This window comes from Erinaceus europaeus, chromosome X (assembly GCF_950295315.1).
Source record: "Erinaceus europaeus chromosome X, mEriEur2.1, whole genome shotgun sequence".
In the NCBI taxonomy this organism is placed as follows: Eukaryota; Metazoa; Chordata; class Mammalia; order Eulipotyphla; family Erinaceidae; genus Erinaceus; species Erinaceus europaeus.
Genome location: NC_080185.1, coordinates 121232061 through 121253537, shown reverse-complemented (window position 1 = coordinate 121253537; position 21477 = coordinate 121232061). Strand labels below are relative to the sequence as shown.

Below are 21477 nucleotides of genomic sequence, written 5' to 3'. Positions count from 1 at the left end.
AGAGGGAGAGAAAGATAGACACCTGCAGACCTGCTTCACCGCTTGTGAAGCGACTCCCCTGCAGGTGGGGAGCCAGGGCTTGAACCAGGATCCTTATGCGGGTCCTTGTGCTTTGCGCCACCTGCGCTTTAACCCGCTGCGCTACAGCCCGACTCCCTGGTTTCTTTCTTTTCTTTTCTTTTTTTTTCTTTTCCTTACCGGAGCACTGATTAGCTCTGGCTTATGGTGGTGTCGGGAATGAACCTGGGGCTTCCAGGCCTCAAGCGTGAGAGTCTCTTTGCATAACCATTGTGCTGTCTACCCCCACCTGCCCTGTTATATGAAGGGATGCAATAGATGAACAAAGCACATTATATAAAATACCTCACAGTTCGAGTTTAGAACCGACCTTGAGGGGTCGCTTTTATGGAGCCGGTGACGACAGTCACGGTGTGCAGGTGACAGAATCGGGGCTCGAATCCGTCACTCCTGGGCTTGTGTGTGACACTCAGGAGGCCTGAGAAGTTGTGTTGTTGGGCAACTGTTTTTCCTTGGTTGTGGTTGGTTTCCTGGCTCCCCTCACTGGAACTCTGTTTTCACCTCATCTTTGTTCCTAATGAATCTTTAGTCATCTCTGCCATGGAAACCAGGGCCTGTCAGTAACACTTCCTGCATTACTTGAAATACGTGCTTTTGTGCGGTAGAGATTGATTACAGCTTAGGTTCCGTAAAGGGTGCATTGAGTTTGACTGACTCATAGGAGTGTCAGGAAGTGAGTCGGTCCCTGGTGGCCAGTGGTGTGAGAGGCCTGCATTTTGTGATTTCTCGAAGCTGGAGGAGTTCTTCTTGCTCAGTGTGTCGGGGGACGCACTGCTCTTGCCCTTTGCTCTGCTTTATACTCACCTGCTTCCATTTATAAAATCTAAAGCTTTGAGAATTCGGTCTTAATGGATGCTGTCATTCAAAAACCACTTATCAAATGGGAGAAAATAGATTTGGAGTTCTTGGCTTTAGAAAACTAAAAAAACCTTCTGCTTTCTGTTGAAAGGCTCGCAGCCGAGGGACCTGGCACGGCTTTCCTATAAAGGCAGCTCCTTCTGTCAGCTCTCGGGAAGCCAGTGTGGTGTCAGTGAGGTGCTTTGATTTCCCCAAAGGGGGAGACTGTTCCCCATGCTTTTGACAAAGAACGGCTTGGTTATTCCCCCTAGTAACTAATATTGAGCATTTTCTAAATGCACTCTTTATTGGCCACTTCTTTCAAGATGTTGACTTCGATATGGTGTCCGTTTTGAGATTACTTCTCATTTTATTATTGAGAGCGCTTGATGTGTCTACAGGTATACTCCATGTTGCAGAGAAGATGAGCAAGGATTTTTCTCCCACTATATGGGCTGTTGTTTCCTTTTTCACACTTTGGCAGTGTCCTTTGGAGCATAAAAGATGCTCATATTGATGAAGTCCAGTCTCCAGTTTTACTTTGCTTTTTTTAGATTATTTCTTTATTTTATTACTGGATAGAGACAGAGCGAAATTGAGAGAGGGAGAGAGCTAGAGAGACACCCTGCAGCCCTGCTTCACCACTTGTGAAGATTTCTCCCTGCAGGTGGGACCAGGGGCTTGAACTCAGGTCCTTGTGCATTGGAATGTGTGCGCTTAACCAGGTGCGCCACCACCTGGCCCCCTACTTTGCTGCTTTTGCTTGAGCTTTTGGTGTCATATCTAAGAACTCATTGCCTAGCCCAGTGCTATGAAGATTTACTCGTATGTTTCCTCTCTTACTTTTGGGACTCTGGTCCATTTGGATTTACTTTTTGTATGGAGAGTGTGGCACGGAGCTATTTCACGTTGAACTGTTTTTGTCTATTTGGGCAATTTATTCCCTTTCGAAAAAGTTTGAAATTTTAAGTTATTCAAATGGGATTCCCCTTTTGGCGAGCATCTTCCATACTAAAGAACTTCCCTGTGATAACGGTAAAGTTGGCAATTGCAAGCATTCGAGCAGTATTTAGCATCGTCTTTTCTGTGCCCTCTCTGGGGCTTTAGTGCTCCAGGCCAGCTTTTTCAGGGGGGAGGGAGAGGCACACTAAAGCTTCTCTCAGTGCGCTGGGGACCAGGTTCAAGCCTGTGACAGAGCAGGCACCCTCCCAGGTTAGCTGTCTTGCCAGCCCTCTCAGCATCATCCTAAAGAAAATGCAGAATCCTGCACTTCTAACACACTTTATCTTTCCCAGTGGTTCTGTCCTGCCACTGCCGTGCCTGCCAGGCACAACCTTAAAAGACTCCGGTGTCTATTAGTGATCCAGCTTATGAATGAGTGGTCAGGAGGAGCCCCAGAAAACGAGCATGGTCGCCCCAGTCCAGCAGGGGAGTCAGATGTTGTGGTTAATGAAAAACTCAGGGCTTACTGTTCAGTGTCAGTTGACAGAGCTTCTGAATGCTCTTGAAATTTGGGGAGGACCAAATCTGTGACACCTATTTGCATAATTCACAGGAGAAAATAGCCTGTTGCCATTTCTGAACATCAGAAACAGTGATTCTTCCCTCAAAGGTCAGAGTCCCAGCACTTAATGCTGTCTCCCCCCTGTGCCCGGTAGGATTATTTGAAATGCAACAGTGTCCACGAGGAAAACACTGCAACTTCCTTCATGTGTTCAGAAACCCTAACAATGAATTCTGGGAAGCCAACCGAGACATCTACCTGTCTCCAGATCGGACTGGCTCCTCCTTTGGTAAGAACTCGGAGAGAAGAGAGCGGCTGGGCCACCATGAGGACTACTATTCTAGGTCCCGGCGGAGGAGGAGCCCCAGTCCCTCCCATTCCTATAAAAGGAATGGGGAAGCCGAGAAGAAAAGGAGAAGCAGCCACCAGGGGAAGAAATCTCACAAATACACATCCAGAAGTCGAGAGAGGCACAGTTCCCGAAGCAGGGGGAGAAAAAGGGACCGGAGCCGGAACCGGGGCCGGGGCAGCCGGGGCCGGGGCGGAAGCCCCAGCCACCGGAGCCGCAGTTCCTCTGGGTCCCGGGGCCGCGGCAAGAGGAGGTCAGGTAGTAGAGACCGAACTCTTCACAGCCCCAAGTCCAAATAAACCTGCTTTGTCCTTCAATGACTGTATACCTTACTTATTTTGCCTGTTACATACTCAGATTGAAGGCTGTGCGCTCAAACTGATAGCAACTCTGGCAGAACCCTATTTTTGAAAATTCTTTTAATCTTTGGTAAGTGTATTGAGCACAGAAAACCTGGACTGTGTAAATAACATGGTAATGATGACATAATCGGTAAACACCGATGCGTTGCTTCAATCGTTTCTCTCTATGGACTGTTGTGTACATATTTTCTCACACAGAACTCATGATTGTGGTTGGAATATGCTTCCCCCCGCCCCTTACAGAACATTGGTGCTATTTCATTAAGTCCAGTTCCCAATGTTTTCACTCTGCAGAGTGTATGTAGATCTATCCGCCAACTCAACCGTCTTCCTACTGTTGAATTGTTACTTTTAATTTTTTGCACTACTAAAGAATCTTGACGTAGAAACTATTCCGTGGTGGATTTTTAAAAATACTTTCAGATTGTTTCTGCCAGATAAATCACTGTGTCGAGATAGGAAAACGAAAGCAGTTCCAAACTGCCCTCCAGGACAATAAAAATCCTCCTCTATCAAAAATCTGTGTTGGTATTCCCACATCACCAATTTAATCTCTGCCATTGGAATGATTTGTGAGTTTCAAAGCCGAACTTTTTTTTTTTTTTTTTTTTTTTATGTGATGGTCTTTAGGTTTGGTTCTTTGATCCTTTTGGATTTTTCTACATGTACTAACTAAATCTAGTGAATCTAAAGATTCAATTTCTCAGTCTTAAGTTAACTAGAAGGCAGAATTAATTCTCCCCCTTTTCTTCTACCTTGAAACAGTGCCGCTTTTAGCTAAGGGCTTTTCCATTGATATGGTTATGTTCTTTAATGTGTTGGAAAGCTCATTATATACAAGCAAGCTTTTTTTTTTTTTTTTGCAGGAAAATTAGGGTCATTGCTATTGCCTATGCCTAGGGCTAAAGCAGTGCTGATAAAATCCTAGACTGCTCAGAGAACCTTCTGTAAAAGCTTAAGGCAAAATATCCTCTTAGGATTTCAGATCATAAAAAAAAAAAAACTCAATTATTTCCTTAGCAGCCTTTCCATTGACTTACTGGGCATTTTGCAATTTGAGGTTTGGAATTAAGGATGCACAAAACACTACTATTAATAGAAATAAAACAGGAAACCAGGAAAACATTTCAACAGTGTTTCTCATTGAAATTTCCATTGAAAGCGAGCCCTTTAATTTGTAGTCTAAAAAAATGTGTGGTCCGGAACACATTTCACTCAAAAAATTGATTTGTTCCACACTTTAACTGCCTACTTTACCCTGAAAATTACTGAAAAATTTTCTCTAATTATCTACTGGATTCACTAATGCTGAATAATTCTGATTAAATTCAATATTTTCTAGTAATTCACTAAATACAGCCAAGATGTGCACAATTAAATATGTTATTCAAAGCTGAATAGTCTTAAATGATTGTGGAATTAAAAAAGCTAAACGCCAGCTTGTATTCCAGATAATCATGGGATGTCGGCGACTTCTCCCTCTAGGTTATGGGCAGTGAGGACTGGAAGGGGTGGGGCAGCAGTTTGCAGCTCCTGACTGGCCTCACAGCTGTATGGGAGGCTGGCTGAGTGTTTCAGCCTCTGAGAGTTTTTTTTCCCTTGTCCTTTAAGCAGAGCAGCAACTTAGTTTGATGGCAGTCTCCTTGTTTTTAAATATCCCACTTTTAGGATGTAACATTTCCCATCTTGATCACGATAACCAACCCCTTCCCACCCCCAACATCACTTTTATGACAGAGTGGAACCAGTGCCTCCAGTTGATGGGGCTAGGGGGATCCAGCTATATGGAATACCTTTGATTACCTGGCATGGCAGAGTAGGAAAGCCAACTAACTGCATCAAGGTTTTAAAAGCGGCATTTATTGATTGAAAATAAATGTGTAGATAAGCTCTCGATAGCATGGAATCCACATTATTTTTAATGAACTTGAAGTACACGAATAATTCTTAAATCTTCCGCCATTTATCTGTGTGTGCTTTAAACAACCACTGCATTCAAATAGAGGTGAATTTTCAACACTACTGGAAAAAAAAAATTTTTTTTATTTCTTCCTTCAGCAACTCTCAACTTTCAGAAAGAGATAGATAAAAACACACTACTGTGGTGTACGTTGAAAATTTATTACAACTAGGTGGTGAGTGATAAGACAATGCTCATATGGCCTGAATATTAGTACAATCACAATAAAGCTTAATCCAGCCCAGCAGATACAAATGAAAGTAGACTGTGGCATGTTTATATACGTAATGTATAAAAGTGACACTGAAACAATGCTAGCTTTGGGCCCACAAATGCCATTTGCCTCATTCAACTCTCACTTTTCTATGAATGATAGGGTCTGCTTTTAGTTTTTCAGAAGCTATTTGACAAGTAGGCAGTGTCATGGGAGGGAAGGAAGCTGCCCTCAAGTTGTTTTTAGCACTTGTAAGTGGAAGGGACACGACAGGAGAGCAAAATAAACTTGGCTGTCACAAACCTCCCAGAAGGTATATATTTGCTTTAAACAATGATTTATATAATACTTAGTGAAGGGTAACACATTTTTCATAAGATACTGTTTAGAGTTCCTTAAAAGTCGAAATTTCCACCTTATTTTGGGGGATCAAAAACAATCCAGCTCAATGACTAGATGATTATGACCACAATTTCAAGAACCAATTGTTCCTTTATCTTAAAAACACGCTTACTACTATGAAACAAATGCTGTGTTCCTCGTCCCAGGTTCAGAATACCAGAGGAATGGTATTCTGTAAAACAGCATCATTCCAAGTGAGTCATTTATGTCTTCCCTTTGTTTTAAGGTATGTAATTTTCCCTAAGTGTCTTTGGTATAAATCTGATTGTTTTTGAAGTTTCAGCAGAGTTAAATTCCCATTCCTTTGAGGTGACATTTTAATTCCCTTTATTCTCATATACTGAAATACTGCATCAGTCTCTGGTTTTAAAATGGATAGTGCCTGCTTTGTGATTTTCATATACACATGATTAGATTACAAGACACGGACCTGTAAACTTCGAAAGTATCCAGAAAAGATACCTTTCTTGTTCTGTGCCATTCTAAGTCAAATTTAAATCCCTTCAGTTATCCCCTTGATCAGTCAATGTTCCCTTTGGAGAGGAAAAAAAAAAGTGTGGGCCTGAATGAAGCAGCTTAGCGAAACAGTAATACTGACAAGATGCCATCTTACACCATTAGCTAACATGGACATGAAGGCAGTGGCCATTACAGTGTGAAATGCCACAAGAAGTCATCAACAAGGGAGGAGAGTTATGTCAGTCCAATCTCTTCAAGAACACTACGTGGGGTTTCAGCTTCCTGTGAAAGGAAAAACGTAAGACTCTGGTAAGCACATCTGGGGAAGCTTGAACATGTGAAATCAACTCGGAAGAACAGCAGCAGGGTTCAGAAAAGCAAGCAGTTGAGTTGTGTGGGCTCATTCTACTGTCCAGAGCTGGTGATTATTTTTTTCTATGCCCCAGACATCAGAGCCCACAGAGAGACTTTCAGCATGCATGCATTAAATCGCTACTGATTACCTACCTATGTGGCCGTCACGTATGTCTGTGAAACCTGTAACCCCCCTGGCAATTTAGAAAACCACTGCTACCAAATCACCTACAAGGATAACTCATCTTAAGTGTTAGAATAAAATGTCTCCCCGACATAAACAGTATGTAGTACCTGAGTTCTCCCAATCATCCACTTAATTCTGTTTTCCGGTGTTTTTTTTTTGTTGTTGTTTGGGGGGGGGGTGTCACATGTATTTATAGAGGCCTCTTTCTGAGTTTCTACTCAGCTTTTGACTTAATGGTCTCCAGAAGCAAGGCTTCAGAACCTGCCCAGAACCTGCCCAGACCTCCCCCTGGTGCAGCCAATTGGCCACAATGAAAAGAATGATTTGGAACAGTAATTATTACCCTTTGTAACAGTCAATATTTAAAAATGTCCAAGGAAAACAGGAGACATAACTAAGAAAAATATTTTCAAAGTGGGTGATTTTGCACATCACAAAAATGAACCGAGGAGCTCAAATTACAGGTGTCACTAGTAAAAACTGCAATTAAAAGTTTAGTGGTCCAGTAGGTGGCACAGTGGATAAAGAATTGGACTCTCAAGCATGAGGTCTAAAGTTCAGCCCCTGGCAGCACATGTACCAGAATCTGGTTCGTTCTCTCCTACCTTTCTCATTAATAAATGAAATATTTAAAAAATAAAAATAGGGAGTCGGGCGGTGGCACAGTGGGTTAAGCGCATGTGGCGCAAAGCTCAAGGACCGGCGTAAGGATCCCGGTTCTAGCCCCGACTCCCCCACCTGCAGGGGAGTTGCTTCACAGGCGGTGAAGCAGGTCTGCAGGTGTCTGTCTTTCTCTCCCCCTCTCTGTCTTCCCCTCCTCTCTCCATTTCTTTTTTTTTTTAAAGATTTTGTTTATTTATTTATGAGAAAGATAGGGGAGAGAGAGAAAGAACCAGACATCACTCTGGTACATGTGCTGCCAGGGATCGAACTCAGGACCCCATGCTTGAGAGTCCAGCGCCCCAGCCACTGCGCCACCTCCTGGACCACCTCTCTCCATTTCTGTCCTATCCAACAACTACAACATCAATAATAACTACAACAGTAAACAACAAGAGCAACAAAAGGGAATAAATAAAAAAATAAAAATACATTTTTTAAAATAATAAAAATAATAAACACAATATTTAAAAAAAGAAAAAAAGTTTAATACATGACCTATGCTCATAGCCGCATGATTTGTAATAGCCAAAACATGGAAGCAACCCAGGTATCTGACAACAGATAAGTGGCTGAGTTAAGTTGTGGTCTATATGCATAGTAGAATACTACTCAGCTATTAAAAATGGTGACTTCACCTTCACCCCATCTTGGATGGAGCTTGAAGGAATTATGTTAAGTGAGATAAGTCAGAAACAAAGGGATGATCTCACTCATAGACAGAAGTTGAAAAACAAGATCAGTAGGGAAGACACCAAGCAGAACTTGGACTGGACTGCTGTATTGCACCAAAGTAAGACTCTGGGGTGGGGGGAAGGTTCAGGTCCTTGGAGCATGACGGCAGAGGACCTAGTGGGGGTTGAATTGTTATGTGGAAAACAGAAATATTACACAGGTTTTATTGTTGACTGTAAAACATCAATCCCCCAATAAAGAAATTTTTCCAAAAAAGTTTAATACATATAAATGGAGGAAAACATAGTTGGAATGGAGACTTATTTGGAATCTGGTTCTAAACAAACTGATTATAAAAATGCATTTTTCAATAAGGAGAACCTGGGAACAAGTTGTTAGGAATGACTGTTAGTATTCAATAATAAACTTACTTTTGCATCCTAATTGTGGTATAGCACAAAACAAGGAAAAGAAAAATTTTATTAAACCACAAATTCATATATTAGATTTACTTGTACATAAAGCACTATTATGGAATAATTTTAAGCAAATTATATGGTCTGTTTCCTTACTTGGGAAACAAAATTCATTCATAGTACTTACCGTCATATAATGAGATTGCAATAAGACAATGCCCGACTTATAGAAAGTGCTCAAAGATACTAACAAGGGGCCAGGAGGTGGCACACCTGGTTATGTGCACACATTACAGTGCACAAGGATCTGGGTTCAAGCCCCTGGTCTCCACCTGCAGGGAGAAAGCTTCACAAGTGGTGAGGCAGGGCTGCTTTCTGTCTCTTTCTATCTTCCCCTCCCCTCTCCGTTTCTGTCTCTATCCAGTAAGAAGTAAAATATGAAAAAAGAAACAAAAATGCTAACAAATATTACACAGTAGCAATCTAAAGGTTTTGATAATGACATGTCAGTATTTGTGTATTACTGAAAGTAGCTGAAGTCAGCTTCAATGGAAAAGGTATTGTTAAAAGGCATTCTAACCTATGTGTTCTGGCCACTTAAAATGGACCTTGCATGTAAATAGGTTACACAGATTGAAACATATACGGAGGATAAGAAAACAAGTTAAACATTGTCACAGATTACCATTTGCTACATACAGAATAGAGGAAATTCTATAGTGTTAAGTGATTAGGTTAAAAAATGGCAGGGGAAATGAGTTACTAAAGGTTAAGAGACATCAACCAGACACAGTGTGAGCCTTGTTTGAAATCTACTTCTAAGAAATCAATTAGAAAAAATGAATCTCTCAGGCAATTAGGAAAGTGCATAAGGAATAAGACATTGGAATCTGCTGTTAACTTTGGGACGTGGTGCTTTTTATAGAAGTATTCGGAAATATTAAAGATGCAATGGTAAGATATTTATGGCTTGCTTTGAAATATTGAGGCAAAAATGAGGGAGAGTTGGTGAAGCGAGTACGGTGCTGAGTACTGCACTGATGGTTGTTGAAGCTGAGTGAAGCATACACAAGGGTTCTTTATTCTGTTTACATGTCTCAAGAGTTTGCATAAATTTTTCAGGAGAATCTAATGGAAATGATGTGACATTCCTAAGAGTGAAGTGAGTTTCTTTCGTTGATATTTAACCTTAAGCATTCAGTTTGCCAGAAAGGCATCTGAGCCATAGTAGATGAAAACAATGCTAGTGTAATCATGCCGTTCAGTGGTATTTTTTTTTAATGTCAGACTTTATGTATTTACTAAAGACTTTATGTATCTACTAAAGTATTGACTCCTATACTTTTAATATTCTTAGTTCACCCATATAAGTATGTCCCTGGCTTGTTCCCGGGAGGTGTGCAGCTTTCTCAGCTGCTGCCTGCGTGCAATCCCATAGCATTTCTTGAAGAGGCTCATGTTACTGAGTAGATGTGCATTATTTAGCATGTGTCCTGTCTAAAAGGCCTAGCTTCAAGGAATCATTTTATTTACACATTTTATCCCTGTGAGGCTCGTGTGAATAGTACATTAGAATTCCTCTACAGGTTGTCGTCATAAAATTGTCGCATGTTCACACTACAAGTGTAGTTCGAAATACCTATAAAAACTATCTCAGGGAGTGGGGGAGGGCGGTAGCGCAGCGGGTTAAGCGCACATGGCAAAAAACACAAGGACCGTAATCAGGATCCCGGTTTGAGCCCCCTGCTCCCCACCTGCAGGGGAGTCACTTCACAGGTGGTGAAGCAGGTCTGCAGGTGTCTATCTTTCTCTCCCCCTCTCTGTCTTCCCCTCTTCTCTCCATTCCTCTCTCTGTCCTATCCAACAATGACAACAACAATGACAACAACAATAAAAAAAAACAAGGGCAACAAAAGGGAAAATAAATATTTTTAAATATATATTTGAAAAAAAACTCAAGTAGTTACATTCATAGGGGGGAAAAAGGTAGAATGGTGGTTACCAAGGACTCAGGGTGGGGAGAATATGGGCTTGCAGTTTCATCAGTTTGTAAGATAACCATTTGGAGATTCATTATATAACAGTGAGAACACACTGAGCACTACTCAACTGTATGCGCAGAAAAAGGCTAAGCTGGTAAATTGTTTTTTCAACCATGATTTGAAAAAAAATTACCTGGGACAACTAAAATATATAATTCATCAAGAGGCTGGAGAAGAAAAAAGTCATTCACATGAGACAAAGTACATGCAATACTTTTATTTCAGACATGCAAGAAAAGCTATTTCAGAATCTAACTTAAAGCAAGCAGCTGTATACAGATAACAAAAGAAGCATGAGAGGCATCCAAAGCAAACAGGCATGAGACAATGCATATTTGTGCAGCCTTAGAACCAGATGAATAATACATTGCCAGGCAGGGAGAAGGATGGAGGCAAAAATATGGAAATGAAAGGCCAGTGTTGTCCAATGCTTTCAATGTATAGTGCTGAATGCTCAGTCTGATAGTCCATCCGGGCACTTCAAATGGAATGCAGTACAGTGAGAATGGAAGGATGGAAGTGACTGTTATGAATGCCTGCCTAGTACATATAGTCTTCAGCCTTCTTTCAGTGGAAAGATGGTTTTAGCATCTTTGGATGTACTTGATGACAACTTACAAAAATGTGGGCTGTAAATATTCTAGATGTAAATTATGAATTACTTGGTACTTTTACATTTATAAAACATGGTGCATGTCTAAGAGTATACACATGAAAGCTTTAATATTCAGGAATTTAAAACCAGGTAGATCATTAAGCATTTAAATGAAGGCTTAATATATAAACCACAGCTCGTAAAATACACTTAAATATTAGAATTCTAAGTATATGAATACACTTAGTGTTAATATTTTTGAAAGGGTCACTTACAATTGACAATAGAGGTTACATAAGTTTTCTGACATATCTTTTGGACAGTTCTTAAAGAGATCATCTGATACCATAGAGCACAAATATGATTACATAAATGTGGCATTATACATTTCTTTAAAACTGAATGCTTTAGCTTAAATATGACAGTACAGATTTAACTTTTCTTTTATAATTTCCAAATCCACCTTAATGTGATTCAATAGAACACATTTAGTTCATTTAGACTGTAATAAAACTGCACTCTGTGTAGGTTCATTTTGTTTTTAACATCTGAAGGCTATCCCACACTATATATACTATGGCACTGTTTATTTTAACGTAGTCTATCAGCTGAATTTTCTTTGGTAAATCTTTTGAAGATTACTAGGTTTTCATATGATGACATGTATGTGTCATAAGTTGAAAAATTACTCAAAACACTAATACAAATAAAACCAAAAAAGGAGTGAGAACAGGGGAAAAATTACAATTGTACAGGTATTGGGTTCTGAAATGGTCTATTATTATTAAACAAGATAATCAGGGTCACCAAGCTGAGGATATTTTCTTTCATAAGCTTATCAGCTCTATTTCCTCTGTGAAATTCTGCATCGTGTGATGAGTAGTCATTTAGTACACAGGGACATTAAAATATTCATGACGTGGCTACAAAAGAAATGCATATATTCTTACACAAGAGTTTAAAAACTGACATACTTCAGATTTCACAGATACAATCAGAAGTCTAGAATGTTTAGTGCACCATCAATTTTTGTCTGTTTTTGTTGTTTAGTTTCTGGCTCAGTCTAAAGCACTGTGTTGATTAGTAACACTGAAATGATTTTCAGTGCAAGTCATCTGGCCAATACTGAGTTAACTGAAAATTCAAGTTAAACTATATTCCTCCTGCCAGTATTTAAGTCCATCAGGATTTTATTACAGGTAGTAAAGGAGATTCTCTAATCTCTTAATGAAAATCTAAGGTGACCAACCATAAACTCTTTAAGAGATTCAGACGGAAAATATTTCCTAAAGAAAAAGTGGAAAAATTTTCAAAGATGGCGCCTTTGAGACTACTTAAAAAAAAAAATCTCATAATACATTTTTAAAGAACTTTACAAAATACTTGTTAAACATCTATGCCTACAAATGGGTCTAAAAAAAAGAGGTTTGTCACATCAATGAGGTAACCTGAGGTGAGGTTTCAAAGGGACCGGAGACAATTCTAGACTCCAAGGACACCCAGAAACTAGAGGCAAAATTTGGTCGATATTCCTGAGGAGAGGATCCATGGACCCTCAGACCCTCCTAAGAGGTTATGCCCTGCCAAAAGGCTTATGACTCAGAAGTCTAAAACTGCTTTTAAAATACCCTCATTTTAACTCTTATTCAGCTTGGCTACAAAATTATGTAAACCGCTACAAGAAAATATGTAAAAGATCCCTTATGCTTATTTAGCTATCTGACACAGAGGTGCAAGAGAAAAACAGGATAAAATTTTAATACTCAGACAATTTTAAGCAATTTAGTTGAGTAAATCGCTCCTTTTCTCACTCTAAATAGTTTGCAGTGAATGAAGCATCAAGGTAAAAATCTCACTGATAAATTAACCCTTCCCTCAAATGCTTCATTTTCTTATAGAACCTCTTATTTTCATATGGGATTCTTTTTTTTTTTCTGTATTAATGCCATGAATAATTCATAGTATTTGATGATACTCTTTTAGTCAACGAGGCTCTAAACCCATTTTAATACTCACTTGCATAAGAAAACCTTACAATCTCCAAGGATAAGTTCTGATTGGAGCAGAACTCCCTATGAAAATATCAGCTATATGACTGTCCCTTGAATTTAATGTACACTTTTGAGGTAAAGCTAAGATATAAATAAAACTTGACAAAATTATCAACTGAATTCATATATCCTATCACATTTTGGTGCACGCCAGTGTTCCAGCACGTATTCTAGCATGCTTTCTTAGACCCAAAGAACCTCTTGCTGTGATACATATTCTGTTTTCTGAGGAGAGAGAACAAGAAAAGTTTAAGTCTTCTACCTCAACAACACCGGTTATCTTACTCTTTATATTACATAGGTTTTTTTTTTTTTTTTAACTTTTTCTATTTCTCAATCTTATATTACACTATGTACCCAACTATGGAGAGTTTATGCGCAAGAAAGGAGGAAGTTAGTTTCCCAAACAAGGTTGGAAGAACAAACAATTCTGCATGAATGATTTTCACATGTGCCCACTCCAGGCATTTATGACAAACCTTTAAGAAAGGAAAGAATTGATAAGGGAAACTATTCTTTACAACCAAAGATCCTGTTACTGTACTTAAACAAGAAATATCATCCAGCAATTGAGAGACTACTCCTCATAGGAAGGAAATTCTTTCCACTGGAAAAACATTTTTCAAGAAGAAAATAAGGCTGGGGAGACAGCATAATGGTTACATAAAAGATTTTCATGCCTGAAGCTCCAGGTTCCAGGTTCAATCCCCAGTATCACCATCAGCCAGGGCTGAGCAGTGCTCTGGTCTTACTCTCTATGTATCTTTTGCTCTGAATCTCTCATTAGAATTTTAATACTTAGACAAGAAGAAAATAAGCCCTAAGATGCACAAAAATAAACATTCTCGTTTACCATTTTAAGATGTTATAGCATGTTTTAAGTATTTCTCAGTTTAGACTATTAGGGTATGAAAAAGTTCTGCTATATATAAATGTCTTAGTGACCACTTAACATTTAAGGCTCATTTTTAGCTAAATGCTAGCTGCATGTCCATGATTTTTTAAAAGATATATATATATGATATATATATATTGCCTCCAGGGTTATTGCTGAGGGCTCAGTGCCTGCACCACGAATGCACTGCTCCTGAAGGCTATTTTTTCCCTTTTGTTGCCCTTGTCTTTTTTTTTTTTTTTAAAAAAGGAAAGGAAACATGGGAAAGACAGTGAGAAAGAGACTTTTATTTATTTTTTAAATTATTTTCCCTTTTGTTGCCCTTGTTGTAGTTATTATTTTTGTTGTTACTGATGTCATCGTTGTTGACTAGGACAGAGAGAAATGGAGAGAGGAAGGGAAGACAGAGAGGGGGAGAGACACCTGCAGACCTGCTTCACCACTCGCGAAGCGACCCCCGTGCAGGTGGGGAGCTGGGGCTGGAACCAGGATCCTTACGCCCGTCCTTGCACTTCATGCCACCTGCGCTTAACCTGCTGTGCTACCGCCCGACTCCCTGTTCTTTTTTTAAATTAGTTTTTTAATATTTATTTATTCCCTTTTGTTGCCCTTTTTTTGGTTTTCATTGTTGTAATTATTATTGATGTCGCTGTTGGATAGGACAGAGAGAAATGGAGAGAGATGGGGAAGCCAGTGGAGAGGAGAGAAACATAGAAACCTGCAGACCTGCTTCACCGCTTGTGAAGCGACTCCCCTGCAGGTGGGGAGCCGGGGGCTCGAACCGTGATCCTTACCCTGGTCCTTGCGCTTTGTGCCACCTGCGCTTAACCCGCTGTGCTACCGCCACCCGACTCCCACGCTTGTTGTTTTATCGTTGTTGTAGTGATTATTGTTGTTACTGTTGTCGTCGTTGTTGGATAGGACAGAGAGAAATGGAGAGAGAGGAAGACAGAGAGGGGGAGCGAAAGATAGACACCTGCAGACCTGCTTCACCGTTTGTGAAGCGACTCCCTGCAGGTGGGGAGCCGGGGGCTCGAACTGGGATCCTTACACTTTGTGCTATGTGCACTTATCCCGCTTCCCTACTGCCCAGCCCATATATATATAAATGCATATGTAGATATATGTAGATTTGTAGATTATTTGACATGGGGAAGCTTTGGCGCTACAGTGTTTCTCCCTTTCCATATGAAAAAGTGAGCCTGGGACGGTGAAGCCCTCCCAAGAACTACATAAAATTAAATGCAAAAGTAAAGAATAATTTAAAAAATTTCCACTAGATAGGAGGTCAATGAGAACTTGAGAGTGGAGCAGGAGATAGAGAGGGAGAAAGACAGACAGCTGCAGGCCTGCTTCACTGCTCATGAAGCGGCCTCCTGCAAGTGGGGACTGGGGGCTTGAACCCAGGTGATGTGTGCGCTTAAGCAGATGCGGCACTGCCCATGCCCCCGTATGCCCATAATTAATCAAGTTATTGGGAGTCGGGCTGTAGCGCAGCGGGTTAAGTGCAGGTGGCGCAAAGCGCAAAGACCGGCATAAGGATCCCGGTTCGAACCCCGGCTCCCCACCTGCAGAGGAGTCGCTTCACAGGCGGTGAAGCAGGTCTGCAGGTGTCTATCTTTCTCTCCCCCTCTCTGTCTTCCCCTCCTCTCTCCATTTCTCTCTGTCCTATCCAACAACAATAATAACTACAACAATAAAACAACAAGGGCAACAAAAGGGAATAAATAAAATATTAAAATAAATAAATAAATAAATAAAAATCAAAAGTTATTTTCTCCTCTTCTGCAAAGAAAAATGCTAGTGGGTTAAATCTAACTCATGTGCTGGGCCTGTGTACCAATAAGCTGGGTTCGTACTGGGGCTTGGTGCCTGTGAGGCCCCACCATTCCCAGCAGTCTCTTTCCCTTTTCTTTCTGATAGAGGGTGATAGAGAGCTTGTGAAGCTCCCCTCTGCAGGACTGGAGGCTTGAACTCAGATCCTTGAGCATGGTAACATGTTTGCTGTATCAGGTGAGCCACCACCTGCCCGCCCCACCCACTAGTGCACCTTATGAGTCCCGACAAAATTACAGTAACCAAGAACTAGATGAAAGTAAAGGTTTTTTGTAACACATGGGCCCTGTGCAAAACTAGGCTTACTTTTTTCCACTACTCAGCAAGCCCAGTCTATTACACTAGAGTATCAGTGACTTAGATTATATGAGAGTCAGAGTCGGAATGGAAATAGTGAGAAAATTTGAATACAGCTGTATTTCACAAATTTCTCACAGGTCACTTTTCATTTAGATTCTTTTTTAAAAAAATATATTTAGTTATTTATTGGACAGAGACAGCCAGAAATCAAGAGGGAAGGGGGGATAGAGAGGAAGAGAGACAGAGAGACAACTGCAGCACTGCTTCACCACTTGTGAAACTTTCCCCCTGCAAGTAGGGACTGGGGGCTCGAACCTGAGTCCTTGCGCACTGTACAGAATGTGTGCTCAACCAGGTGCGCCACCACCTGGCCCCTCGTATAGATTCTTTAGAGACCTACTTTTAAAAATACACCTTTTTTATTATACCTTTACTGTTTTCGATCGAAAGTGGACTTGCAACCCTAGACAATCCTTTCATTCATCACCGACTGGTTCCTCTTTTAGTCTGTTTCAAACTCTCGCTTCCCCTCGAGGTATACCCACCTCCTCTTCTTCTTCTTTTAATTAATTTTTTAAAATTTCTTTATCGGGGGATTAATGTTTTACAGTCGACAGTAAATACAATACTTTGTAGGTGGCGCAAAGCACAAAGACCGGCGTAAGGATCCCGGTTCGAGCCCCCGGCTCCCCACCTACAGGGGAGTCGCTTCACAAGTGGTGAAGCAGGTCTGCAGGTATCTGTCTTTCTCTCCCCCTCTCTCCATTTCTCTCTGTCCTATCCAACAACGATGACATCAATAATAACCACAACAATTAAACAACAAGGACAATAAAAGGGAATAAATAATAAATAAATAAATAAATATTTAAAAAAAGAACTAGACTTATAAGCATGAGGTCCTGAGTCTGAGCTTGGAAATCACATAGGCCAGAGTGCTACTCTGGCTTTCTTTCATAAATAAATTTAAAAAGCAAACCAACAAAACCAAACCTCTCAGCTCTTCACACCAGGCTACTGTCTCAAATATTGCTATAAACAAAGTGGGGAAACTAGAGAGAAAACTAGTAAGCTAGCAATGATCTGAAGGCTTAAGTCTCTTTAACATCATCTTACTGGGGGTGGGGTTAATGGTTGCCAGTGCAGCTGTTGACACATGGGTACAATTTGTCACCTCCCCTTTCCACCATCAGGCACCAGGACCCCAAGGTCCTCTCCACCGCTGAAGGTTTTAAAACAGTCCTTCTTAGATGAGTGCTTTTTTAGGGAAGTCGAGATGATTATGCTAAAGTAAGTAAGTAAAGAGGTGAAGGACAACGACTGCATGCTTTCGCTCACATGTGGCAGATAGACTAAAATCAACTTGCAAAGAAAGTGGTAGCCGAAGTCTCTCTTAGACTCTGTGCAAACTATGGTGATTATGGTGGTGGGGGGCACAGAACGGGTATGGTGACTCAGACACAATATGTATGGGTGTGACATTATACTCTGAAATCTGACAATTCTGTTTTTATTTATGTATTTGCCTCCAGGGTTATTGCTGGGGCTCGGTGCCCGCACTAAAAATCCACTGCTTCTGGAGGCCAATTTTTCCACTTTATTGGATAGGACAGAGAAATTGAGAGAGGGAGGAAGAAAGGGAGAGAGAAACATAGTCACCTGCAGATCTGCTTCACTGCTTGTGAAGCATCTCCCCTGCAGGTAGGGAGCCAGAGCTCAAACCGAGATCCTTGAGTGGATCCCTGCGCTTAGTACTATGTGCAATTAACCAGGTTGTCCATGGCCCAACCCCCCGACATCTTATAATTTTGTAAAACACTTGTCATATTACTAGTAAAAATGGAATTAAAAAAAAAAAAAGGAAAATCTGATGTCCTGGTTTTTCTATTCCACAATATGGTTAGAGGAAACCATTTGCATTTAACTAAAAGTGAGCCAACAAGCTAGCCCACCTGGATAGTGCTTGTCATGGGCACAACCCAGCCTCGAGCCTGCTCCCCCCTGCACTGAAGGAAGCTTGGGTGCTGTGGGTGTCTTTCGGTCTTTTTCTTTATCTGAAATAGCCTGGAGCAGTGAAGTCCCAGTGACAACAAAACATACATTCAATGAAAATAAAATGTAAACCCTAGTCTACATGTTAAAGACCAAAATGACAGGAGTATCCCAACAAACTGAAATCTGTTTGGCAACAAACAAAACTGAAAAAAGTGAGAGCACTTTAAGGCACCGTTTAGATGGTATGTCCTGAGCAGTTGTGAGACAATAGTAAAGTTGAGTGATTTTTGTTGTTACTTTAGCCAAGAAAGGCAAAGCAATATGGTTACTCCAGATGGTTAGTGTTTGAAATGGGCAAGAGCATTCAATCGCTCTACTTTACGTGCTGAGACTTTATTTTTTCCTCAGCAAGTTCCACTCTAGTTTTGTCTTGTAGAACACTATATACTTTATCATTTATATAGTAGCACTTTTCTTTTAGAAGAAACTTATAATACTAATTGAAAACTTGTTTTATACTTCTAGGAGAATGGAAAGTGAAGGTCTTTCCCACTCCAAAGGTAATGTTCCCTATGTTGATGTCCTGCACCTAGACCTTTTCTCACTTGACATACCTTGAGTATCTTTCCATAGTACCACAATCTCCTTCATTTTACATCCAGGTAGTGGTCTCATGTGTAGATGTACTGTAATTTTCTTACACTGTTTCCCACTAACAAATGTTTGGGTAAGTCCCAATGGCTCAATGTTAAATAGGCCATGTGCCTTGGCCTTGGTGTATCTGTGTATTTCTGTTGGATGATAGTCCTTTAAGTGTAACTGGGCGTCAAAAGAAGTACAACGTTACTGTTCCCTGTATCACCAAATGAATGCTTTCAAAATGGAATGCAAATGCTCACAAGCAGAAAATGAAGCCTCTCACCCCTGACAATTCAAAAAGAAACAAAATAGGTTCATTTGATATTTCAATTTACATTCCCTTAGTAAATTACCATTTCTCTTTCACCCATGAATTAGATATTCATATGTACACTGCTCTCTTCTTTTCTATTGTGTTACTGATCTATTAAAGTTGTCTGAAAACTAATGATGGGAATCACTTAGCTACATCTTACAAGTTACTCTAAACCAAGACAGTGATTAAACACTATGGATAAACCAGTCTTGACTTTTACCGGCAGTTAACTGTTCTTTTGAAATTAAAGAAAAAGGCAAAATGGGGTCAAGCGGTGGCGCACCTGGTTGAACGCACATGTTACAATGTGCAAGGACCCGGGTTCAAGCCCCTGATGCTCATCTGCAGCTTTGTGAGTAGTGAAGCAGTGTTGCAGGTATCTCTCTGTCTCTCTCCCTCTCTATCACCCCCTTCCCTCTTGATTTCTGGCCGTCTCTATCCAATAATTAAATAAAGATAATTAAAAAAAAGAAAGAAAAAGCAGAGTACCAGCACACAGAACTTTAGACTATAAATAACTGTAAGCCTATGTTAGGGTAACTACTGTATTTACTGCAATCCTCTATGTGAGTAACATGAAATACCTACATTTTAATCAAGGTTTTCCAAACATGAAAGATTTTTTGGAATCACTGAATTTCAAATATCTTTAATAAGTAAATACTTTAAGTCTAATAAATATAGCAAAAAGTCTACATATACAATGAAATAAAGGCCTATACAAAGCAAAGCAAAAACTGACCAAGTCTGGAGTACTGCACCAAAGTAAAAAAAATTCAGGGGGGGGGGGGGGGAGTCGGGCTGTAGCACAACGAGTTAAGCGCAGGCGCCAAGCGCAAGGACTGGTATAAGGATCCCGGTCCAAGCCCCCGGACTCCCCACCTGCAGTCGCTTCACAGGCAGTGAAGCAAGTCTGCAGGTGTCTATCTTTCTCTCCCCTTATTTGTCTTCCGCTCCTCTCTCCATTTCTCTCTGTCCTATCCATCAATGACGACAACAATAATAACTACAACAATTAAATAACAAGGGCAACAAAAAGGGAATAAATAAATTAAAAAATTCTGGGGGGAGGGTGAGTGTAGATTTTCAGCTCCACTACAGGGGGTGGGCTAGGGACACAGACCTTTGGTGGCAGGAATCTTGTTAATATACACTCCTAGTAACTTGTAGTCTTATAAATCACTAATCAATATGAGGGGGAAAAATAGCTTGACTGTCTCCAACTTTTTGATGCACAGACCCCAGTTCTGAGTATATAGTCCTTCAATCTAAGCACTTAAGGTTTCAAATTGGCAACCTGATGGAATTTTAACAGTGGGCTTAAATTGTTAATATATTTCTAATAATGACTTTCTCTTTGAAATATTAAATTACCTATAATCTTAGATCAGGAAGACCAGAAGCAACTGGTTTTGTCAGTATATAAGATACAGTTATTTGGTGGTCCAGGAGGTGGCGCAGTGGCTAAGGCACTAGACTCTCAAGCATGAGGTCCTGAGTTCAATCCCTGGCAGCACATGTACCGGAGTGATGTCTGGTTCTTTCTCTCTCTCCCCTATCTTTCTCATAAATAAATAAATAAAATCTTTAAAAAAAAGATACAGTTATTTCTAAATAGCATTAAATGACACAAATCATGGTAAGGTCTTGTACGGTACAGTAAACCCTAACCATGGGATTTTTGAAGTAAACCAAATTTCCAAATAACTTGGTTATAACAATAACTATCTGTTGCCTTCTTAAACCCTAAGAGAGCAGGATCCTCTCCCTTTCTCTATAAAGCCCATATTTCTCCCAGTCCTGGCACCTCCAGGGCGGGGATCGTTTTCCTTCAGGCTTCTCTCAATCCGTACCATTTGATTCTGCACCTGCTGAGCTCAACCAAATCAATGCAACCATTACCACCTTCACATATTTCACTTCTGACTGTGTCCAGAGACAGCAGGCCTGGAATGTCAGTTCTTCAGCTCCAGTACTCTGGTAAGACCTTTCCTAGCTCACGGGACTCCTTAATTCTACTACAGGTTGTGCACTTCCTAACAGAGCCACAGAACCTAGATGTAGACCAGGGCCCATATCTGGTGCATATATATGAAAGTGCATATATATATGAAAGCCTATAGCGGAGAGTAGACAGTGTAATGGTTATGCAAAGAGACTCTCATGCCTGAGGCTCCAAAGTCCCAGGTTCCATCACCTACACCACTATAAACCAGAGCTGAGCAGGGCTCTGGGAAACAAACAAACAAACAAAAAAACACACACATTATCCTGCAAGTTGAAAGCTTTGCAAGTAGCGAAGGTGCGTGCAGGTGTCTCTTTGTCTCTCTTCCTCTCTATCTCCCCCTGCT

General features: G+C 40.5%; 2 protein-coding genes across 9 annotated transcripts in view; one reads left to right on the top strand and one right to left on the bottom strand.

Annotated features, from left to right (window-relative positions):
• Positions 1-4484, top strand: part of ZRSR2 (zinc finger CCCH-type, RNA binding motif and serine/arginine rich 2) — a 29710-nt gene extending 25226 nt beyond the window's left edge. For 2 of the 3 annotated variants that reach the window (XM_007538637.3, XM_060183015.1), the window contains one exon: positions 2574-3085. In XM_007538637.3, coding sequence (XP_007538699.1) covers positions 2574-3067 — 494 coding nt within the window. In that variant the 3' untranslated portion in view covers positions 3068-3085. Of the gene's footprint in view, positions 1-2573 lie in introns of all 3 variants that reach the window. The other variant, XM_060183016.1, reaches the window with a different exon arrangement.
• Positions 1-21477, bottom strand: part of AP1S2 (adaptor related protein complex 1 subunit sigma 2) — a 42625-nt gene that overhangs the window by 1031 nt on the left and 20117 nt on the right. For 2 of the 6 annotated variants that reach the window (XR_009547507.1, XM_007538646.2), the window contains one exon: positions 5238-6447. The exons of 1 other annotated variant lie outside the window; for it this stretch is intronic. Coding sequence is in view for 3 of the 5 variants with exons in the window: in XM_007538646.2 (XP_007538708.1) it covers positions 6400-6447 (48 nt within the window). In the remaining 2 variants the exon portion in view is untranslated. 3 more of the 6 variants (XR_009547508.1, XM_016195093.2, XM_007538648.3) reach the window with 2 other exon arrangements.